The sequence below is a fragment of the Pundamilia nyererei genome, unplaced genomic scaffold (assembly GCF_000239375.1).
Source record: "Pundamilia nyererei isolate P.nyererei 1_Seehausen unplaced genomic scaffold, PunNye1.0 scaffold00144, whole genome shotgun sequence".
NCBI classification, from domain to species: Eukaryota; Metazoa; Chordata; class Actinopteri; order Cichliformes; family Cichlidae; genus Pundamilia; species Pundamilia nyererei.
Genome location: NW_005187545.1, coordinates 107,719 through 116,774, shown reverse-complemented (window position 1 = coordinate 116,774; position 9,056 = coordinate 107,719). Strand labels below are relative to the sequence as shown.

Sequence of the window (9,056 nt, the reverse complement as noted above, 5' to 3'; positions counted from 1 at the left end):
TTATAGACCATATTTATATGAAATGTGTATAATTACTGCATTTGAATCGTTTTAACCATATGTAACACCTGCATATGTGTGTTTTTGTTTTTGTTTGGTTTGTTTTTGGTTTTTTTAAAGGCTTTGATTTTGCCACCCCATTTGTTTTCCATGTCACCCTAAAAAAAATTCCTCTAGATCCACCCCTGATCTGGGGGCCATTTAGTAGTATCAGTTCAGTGGTGTTTATGTGTTGATACACAATAACTTGATGTAAAGCCTTATTAGTCCGACAGAAACAAAAAATAAGCAGCAATTTAGCAGCATTTAAAAAAAAAAAGGTTTAAGCAAAATAAATGATTTGTTATTTAGGGTTAATTTTAATTTTACCTGCACATGGTTTGGCAAAGAAAACAAGCACTCCTGATAGTTTAGGACACTCTTGGTAAATATATCTTATTCTCAGCAGTTATATTAGCAACCACAGGTACATAGTTTCAATAAAAGTTTCATTGCCACTCCATGCCCTCATGGCTTACATGACTGAGCCCGTCTATCCTTTCACCTTTTCTTTTGTGTTTCCTGCCTTCTCATCCTCTCATATTTCTGCTAACTTCCAAAACATTTTCCCAGCAAAAATATTTTTTCTTTTACTTTGATTACAGGAAAAGCACAGCTGAAACAAATTAGATATGTGTTCCAGTAAGCCATATAAGTGAGTCAGCGTGCACACCACAAGGATGCTGGATCTACTCCACCCAAATGGAAAGCAGTTCTTGTCTACATGTAGCAGACGCTGGATGGAGATTAGAAAGACCAGACATATTTACTGGTTAGCTTGCAATTGAGATTTGTGCATATGGATAAAGGGGTGGCATGATGGTGAAAAAGGGGCTGGGAGATTAAGTTAATGGCAGCTGGACAACTGACTGGCACAAAGCTATACAAATATATGAGAAGCCAGCTGTCAGTGTGACATGCTGGTGCCAAATGGAATCTGATACTGAAATGAAAAAAATAAAACAAAACGGATTATAGTCATGCTGGTAGCACTAAAAGTGTGTAAAGTGCTTAGCTTTGGTTTTATAGAAGAAAATAAAACATTATCATATAACTTGTTGACCAAGTACAACTTTGCACTATCTGTTTCTGGGTGGTTTTAAAACTCAGGCAACCACAATTAGAAACAAGAACTTCAGTCAAATGTCCAGGCAAAGGAAGGAATGTTGCACAATAGTTCATTCCTGTGAGCGAAACACACAAACATAGCTGTGGAAGTTAACCCTTTAAGAACAGAGGTTGTACAAGTAACCACTTGCTTGCTACAAGAAGAGAGTTTTTCAAGATTAAGACACTCAAAGTCGCTTCTCGTGGCTTTTGTAAATAAGTTAATTTAGTGATTGCAGTAAGAGAGAATTAAAGACAGTAGTGCTTATATAACTCATGCTCTCAGTCATTTAATGTCATTATTTGCTTTTCGGGGCTGTTAAGAGGTGAGGGTCATAAATAAACAAGTCAAAGGGAGTGTTACTCAGCAGAGCATGGAGCTATTTTTGTATCATTTACAAGGAAATGAAAGCAAACAGAACAGTTTGTGTACAAAGACAGGAAACAGGTCTGCATACAAGGCGGGGCTCAGCTCCCCTGGTTTATGTAGAAAACTAGGATGAGTATTTTAATACTTTGAATTCTGCTTATAGTTTGTTGTTTTTATAGTACATTTTTACATGCATACTTTTTCATGCCATGTGGATGCCAACAATACTTCACCAGTTAAACCTGGACTTGTTCCCTGTGAGTGTGAGTCAGGGGAGGAGGAGCACATTTTAATCGTTTATAAGGAAATGAAAGTGAGCATTGCAGCGCAGTCGAAAGTCAAACTTTTAAAGGCAGCATAGTTTGTTTTAAAGAGGCAGCAGAACAAATAAGAATTTGTGTCCAGGAAGGTAAGGATCAAGTCCTTTAATAACATCCATTTAATTATGTTTATTCAAAGTAAAGTGAATGATTAAAACTTGTTGATTAGACTTTTACGTGGAAGTTTAGTTGACAGCAGCATCGGGGTCACTCTATGATCATGTTTTTAGCCTTGTTTTGTTATTTTTCTGGTGTGTAATGGCTCATATTAGTAATTCTATGAATTAATAATAGGTATTATTATTGATACTCAATAGATTTCAAACTCATGCTCCAGGAATGGCCGCAGCCAGCAGTTTTCTGACAGAAGATCAGCTCCAGTGCTCCATCTGCCTGGATGTCTTCACTGAGCCTGTTTCTATTCCATGTGGACACAACTTCTGCAAAGCCTGTCTCACCAAACACTGGAAAGACAAAGAGCAATGTCAGTGTCCACTGTGCAACGAGAAGTTCAACAAAGGGCTCAAACTTCGTGTCAACACCGGATTCAGGGAGGTTGTGGAGAATTTTAAGACGCTCCCTGTAACAGCTGAGAATAATTCTCCGCTCACACCTGGACAGGTGCCATGTGATTATTGCTCTGGCAATAAGTTCAGAGCCTCTAAAACCTGTTTAGTCTGTTTGGCTTCTTTCTGCGAGACACATTTAGAGCCTCATAAGAGAGTCGCTGCCTTAAAAAGACACAGACTGACTAATCCTGTGCATGACCTGGAGGACAAAATATGCACAAAACACAACAAAATTTTAGAGTTCTTCTGCAGGACAGAGCAGACTCGTGTTTGTACCCTGTGTACGGAGCACAGCGCTCACGATACTGTCCCTTTGGAGGAAGAATATGTAGATAAAAGAGCTCAGATGGGGAAGGAAAAATTAGAAGAGCCAGAAATTAAACAGGAACAAGCACAGAATTATCAGAGGATAAAACTGAAAACACAGAGGAAGAAGAAAAGCAAAGGTAAAGCAAAAGAAAAAGTGCCTAATCAGATAGTAGGTCCTCCTCCTTTTTCTTTTCTCACTGAGGAGCCACGGCATATGGGTGGCTATTCCTACATCTCTGAAAATAAGGGCTTGTCTGAAGGGAGATTTTACTACGAGGTTCATGTTGGAGGGCAGACCGGCTGGGTTTTAGGAGTTGTCCCGGAGTCGATGCAAAGACAAAAGAAATTCAGACCAAACCCCAGGAGTGGAAATTGGATTGTAAGGTCAGGAGGTAACTACTGCAGATGTCAACAATGCCTGCAAATGCCTGTTTTAAGAAGAAGGCCTGAAAGAGTCATGGTGTTTGTAGATTATGAGCAGGGATGCTTGTTCTTCTATGATCCAGACAATGCAATGATAGTGTACTCTGTTACTGGCTGCAACTTCAGCGAGAGGATTTTCCTGTTCTTTCGTCCTTTTGAGGAACTCAGCTGTGTACAGAGGCTGCAATGGAAGTTCCGAGAAATTTTTCAAGATCCAGAATCAAATCGCTTATACTGGATATTTGCTTTTATATTCGTGTTTCTGATTTCATATTGGACGTCATTGAATGAACGAGAGGACTAATCTAATCCTACCATTGATGTGATTTCATTTCAGTGCTGGATGCTTGGCAACAATGATGTTGACCTTTGCTTTTTAATTTACTACTTTTTAAACTTCCTACTAAAAAAGTTTTTCAAGAGTATTTCTTAAAGCATTATATATTTTTTTTCATCGTTACTCTTCACAGAGAGACAGAGATGGATATCTTTTCCTGTATGAGCTGGAAGACTAACAAGCTGTGGTCAGTGTGCTTCCAGCTGCGTAGTGATGAAGGAATCTGCCACTTAACCATGTGCAACAATATGATGGAACTTTATATAGAAAATGTTAGACAATCACAATAAATGCTTTTACAGCTGTAATATTATCATTTTTGAGTTTATTATTATTATTATTATTATTATTATTATTATTATTGCACGACATGAAAAATGATTCACATTAGGTTTTCAAGAGCATGGTAACACCACTTGGGGGAGCAATATGCTCACGCTTTCTAATACCCCCTCATACGTTCACAAATCACTAAAGTCAGATGAAATACTGTATACAGCACAACTAAACAGTACTTAATGTAGCTAAACCACCACATTGGGTTTTATTTCCAATTTTTAAGAAAAATTTAAGCTCCTTGGAGACTTAAGGTAAAAGCAATTTGTTCGCTGCTCAGAAATTAATGTTCAAGATTTTATGTTTAGCAGCTCTGCCACATAATTAACTGGTGAGAAATTTCTAAGATAACCATAATGAAAAATAACTTTTCATTTAGCATTATCAGCTCAAAATTTCTATTTGCAAGGCAGCCTCATGGTCAGTCCTGCTGACATTCCCAATAGCCCCAGTTATAGTGTTAATGTCAGTATCATGCCAGATGCTGAACTAAGAACATTATACAAGCTGAAATAATAATAACTGATACAGTGTTGATACATAAAAGGTTTCTTTATGTCAGTGATACTGTATTGACCTAAGATTCTAAATTGTATTCTGCATGTTTTTCAAGTTGTTACTGTATTGTTGTTTACATGTTACTGGTTTTCTGGTCTATTTCGCATAAGATGGAATCCATTCACTTACTTTTTCTATGCAAATCCCTCAAAAAATTTGTATTCGTATCAATAAAAATTTTTTTTAGAGTAAATACAACTGACTACAACATAACAAGCTTAAAATCCTATAGCCACATGTTAAAACCACACATCTCCACACACCTCTGGACAGCAAAAATAATGCAATCAGAAGCACCGACCACACTGTCAGCCCCCCCTGATTTGAGCTATGAACTAAAGTTTCCACTGAGGAGGTATTTTAGGAAACTGTGGGAGTCCCACAGGGAATATTAGGCTTTTCCATTATGACCGCCCAGGTTGGGTTCATGGAGAGAGGTCAAAGAGCCACCTCCCACTGTCAGCAGAGTTCACAGGGTTTGGTAATTCCCAGGTCCCAACACAGACATCTTAACGTTTCAAAAGGGAATCCTTTGGAAGAGGCATTTCCCAAAACATGTGCCTGCAAAAATAAAATGTCAATTTATTTCTGGGGGAAAAAAACCTATTTTTGTCATTTAAATCTGTGGTTTCTCAAACTATATTACCAAATTCTAACTTCTTCTTCTTCTAACTTCTTCTTAATGTAGAGCAGCCATTGTCAGTCACGTAATAGTTTGCAAATCCAGAGTCTGACATAGTCACGTAACAAATTCCCGTAGACATCAAGTACAGCAGATGTGGGACAAAGATCTACCACGCGTTCAGCAGCATCAGTAGCACGTTGTGTCCTGCAAGCTTTATTTGCAAGCTGCAAGTTTTATATTAAAACTTTCTCGTGTTTCACATTTTGCTCAAACCAATTGAAAATGATATTTTATCCTACCTTCATCCCAAAAGTAAGAATGATTCCAAATGCAGATTTTATCATTGCATGGCAATAAAAAGAACAAAGCTTTCATACAAAAAAATACACCTTTATTTCAAATGCTGAGTATTGCAATTTTTGTTCAGAAACGTACAAAAAGAAGCTGAAAAGGATCAAGCAGAAAAAATATATACAATTTGTGTTTAATATTACCAGTTAACTGTGTATTCAATACACACTCGGTCAAACAGGCTACACAGCAAGTATTTACAAAACTTTTGTCATGATCAAAATAGCTGTTACGTGCACTACTTTAAATAAAACTACAGAAACAAGTCCACTAGAAATAAAAAGCGTACATTTAAAACAGAGGCAAGATTTCAAGACAATGTTAGAAATGGCACTTAGACACCACAGTGAACTCTCTTTCACCGGTTGAGCTTTTGTTTGCAACCATGTCCAAAGTAAACAGTTCAGCTATTTCAAAAACGTGTTTTCACGGTGGGAGAAAAGGTCACTGATCGCCTCTGGTTGTAACCTTTGCTCTCACTCTCCTCTTTTCTGTCTGTTTATCAATGTGAATTTTAATCCAAGTGTCAAGCTGTACAGTAACATTTATTCTGATACAGGGTATTCTTGCGTTTATTAGCAATAAACACTATGTTGGAGAAAGGCTTCGTACAGTCATGACACAACCCTGTGCTTGTATATCATCATACTACTCTACCTCTTTAATAGAGGGTGTTTAAAAGACTCTTTACAGCCTACACTCATCTGTCCAAATCTATTATGGAAGGATTGCAGTATGCTGTATCTGATCTCCAAAAGTGAAGAGGCATCAGATGGAATCCATTCCAGTCATAAGGTTTAAGTGCTTTCATCGTACTTAATAAAAGTAACGATTTTTTATCTTCCACAGGATGTGAAACAATTCCTCACCAGGGGAATCAAAAAATGAATACATGAATACATGTACCACAATGGGCAGATGTCAGATGTGTACATGTCCCAAATTATGGCTCTATTGAATATAGTGTGTATAGTTCTTCATTTATACTAAAGATATAGATGGTTTTAAAACAGAGTCATCAGCCACACTCTGGTGATAATTGTGATCTCACTAATAAACTTTTGGGTACTCCCTGATCTATATTCGCATGCCAGTGTAACCCAGCTCTGAGGGCGGCCACGCAGCATTGTCTCGAGGGCAGTGGCGGTGGCAGGCGCACGTCGTGATCACCATGACGGGCCTCCGTGTAGTTTTCCCATTAGCACACTGGAACTCCACCAGCGCGGTTTTGGTTCTGTGAGGGGTGCAGCAGCGTCCGTCTGTGCAGGAGCCACAGAACCGAGGTTTGTAGGCTTGGACGCTGGTGCAGTTCTTATAGGAGAGGTGAATGGCTTTGCTGCTCCTCACCATCTTCTGGCACCTACTGCCTCTCTGCAGGGAGCGGTAGATACGACAACTCAGTTAATGTGCGCTACATCGCTCTGGAAAATAACTCCATTCTTGTGCTTTGTCGTTGTGAAATTAGCTCATGCAGTCAAGTTACGCAAGCTAAAGAAAAGGAAGAAACCTCTACTCAGATTGTACCTTTTGTGCAAGCTGTGTCAGCTGGACCTGCTGCTCATCGCAGGGTCTAATCATACACAGCCGACTCTGCTTCACCATCTCACACCGGCTGTTCTTATTTGTGACCCTGGTGGACACCCCCATGCCGCACGTTTGAGAGCACGCTCCCCACTCTGTAGTCTGCTCAATGCAGTTCAGGCTCCGGTCCCAAGCGTCAAAACTCACAGTTTCCTCCTGACGGTAGGCTGAATGAAACACAGAAAGGCAGTTTAGACAGAAATCTAAAAGTAAAAGCTTCAAGGCATATTCTGGAAAAGCCAGTGATCACCATGTGCCTTGGCGTGTTTAAGAGACCATGCTCAGGTTGCACATTCCAGACTCATGTTGCAACACTGTCTCTTTGTTCTGTGCTTCCTCGTCCTCAAATCTTACTCTAATTTCTTCTTTTGCTCCTTCTCCTGGTTCTTACTACCTTAACTCTAAAAATGTCAAAGAAATATGCAAAACCTTTTAGCACTGTGTCTCACAGAGGAGTGACTCCAATTTCAAAAAACAATGTGCAGCTTATGTACACCTCAGTATAAACAGCCCATCTCATTTCATCCTACTTGCAATCTTCTCACCTGCCATGGCAAAGCTGCCCAGTGCACTGGCCCCAGCCTGGGGCTCACACACCCACTTCTCGCAGCACTCTCCAGGCACCTGGATCCTGCGTGGCATGGGGCAGTCTGGTCCAGGCAGCATAACATCCACGTTGCAGCGTGACACACATGCTACCTGCCCGTCGCGGCATATGCACTGGTACTTACAGCTGGGGAAAAAGGTCTGACCGTTCTGGTAGACAGAGCCGTCTATAACACACACAGCTACCTTGGGAGCTGGAGGAAGAAGGCACAACAACAAGAGAGGACAAAACTATGAAGGGTTAAGCGATGATTTTGAAAAATCTTTGTAGTAGCCCTAAGATCATCCCATTCACCTGTACAAATACCAGTCCTCTTGTGGATGTCAGCTGAGTAGTCACATTGGAGCCCTTTACGTGTGTCACAGGGGTTCATGTCAGAGCACGCCTGCCCTTTTTGACGGGCGCACACCAGGCAGCAGATGCAATCATCCAGAACCAGAGGCACCCCAGGGGGACACATGGGAGGCTCTTTAGGGCACTGGCATCGACGTGGACACACCTGGCACCAGACTAGTGTAAAAACCTAAGGAAAAAACAAAAAATGTATTTCACAAGTTAGTAAATCTCCATTTTTAAACTGATTGCGAGTAAAACAAAAATATAAAAATATACATCAAATATATACAAAACTATTTAAAATGATTTAACTACCTGGTATTAAATAATAAAACACTTTCTATGTTAAAACCTAAAGTCCTACAGGGATATTTCATTACCACTGTGATTCCTACCTGTGCTGTGACGAAGAAAACAAATACCACTCTATCCACCACACTGACCATCTTCCTGCATGGAATCAAAACTATTTGCAGCCTAAAAAACGTTCAGTTGTCTTCAGGGTCCGATTTGAGTCCTTTGGTTCAGGGTTTATTCTTCCCTCCTCTCTGGCTGTGTGATGTAGCAGAAGGTGTCTTTGTCGTTCTGGTCAGAGTTCAGAAGAGGAGGACCTTAAATACAGCCCAGCTGTCCTGCTGGCACCATGACGACAAACAGGAAGGAATGCTGGAAAGATCTCCCAGACTGCTGGACGAAGGCGAGGGCTGCATTTTATGGAGCGATCGGATCAAAGACGTGCCACGAACCCAACAGAGGGTCCAGCTGACACAAGATTGGATTCTCCGAGGAAACGTTTTTATTTTATTCAGCTGAATTAATCATCATAAATTATATTTGTGCATTCAGTTGATTGCACAAGAAACAGCCGTTTTTGTTATATACACTTTTATCATAACTATCTATATTATAGGTTCCTTTTGTTGCAGTCCAAGATGTTAATATCATATACAGCAGGCTGGCTCTTACTTTTAACCCTTTGACCTCTTTCCTTGAACCGTGCCTTGGAGGTCACAGTGAAAAACCATGCTATTCCCTGTAGACTCATTTCTATTTCTTTAAATAGCTGCACAGTGGAAACATTTGGTTCATCAGCAGCTTGGAAAAGCAGGGAGATGACAAAAACACATCTATCCTGAGGTGTATTATGGTGTCTTCTCACCAGACATACAGTGGCTTGCAAAAGTATTC

General features: G+C 40.0%; 2 protein-coding genes across 2 annotated transcripts in view; one reads left to right on the top strand and one right to left on the bottom strand.

The window, feature by feature from the left end:
• The window catches only part of LOC102196488 (tripartite motif-containing protein 47-like), a 4,601-nt gene extending 949 nt beyond the window's left edge, over positions 1-3,652 (top strand). Inside the window, exons 2-3 of the mRNA XM_013913664.1 lie at positions 2,174-2,883; positions 3,608-3,652. Of these exons, the coding sequence (XP_013769118.1) occupies positions 2,174-2,883; positions 3,608-3,652 (755 nt within the window). The remainder of the gene's footprint in view (positions 1-2,173; positions 2,884-3,607) is intronic.
• A 1,733-nt stretch (positions 3,653-5,385) lies between these two features.
• On the bottom strand, positions 5,386-8,438 carry ccn3 (cellular communication network factor 3). Its single transcript, XM_005744411.1, has 5 exons — positions 8,264-8,438; positions 7,827-8,055; positions 7,471-7,725; positions 6,869-7,092; positions 5,386-6,715 (listed from the first exon to the last, which is right to left on the bottom strand). The coding sequence occupies exons 1-5, from the start codon at positions 8,312-8,314 to the stop codon at positions 6,422-6,424; spliced, it is 1,053 nt and encodes a 350-aa protein (XP_005744468.1). The 5' UTR covers positions 8,315-8,438; the 3' UTR covers positions 5,386-6,421.
• Positions 8,439-9,056: the final 618 nt, after the last annotated feature.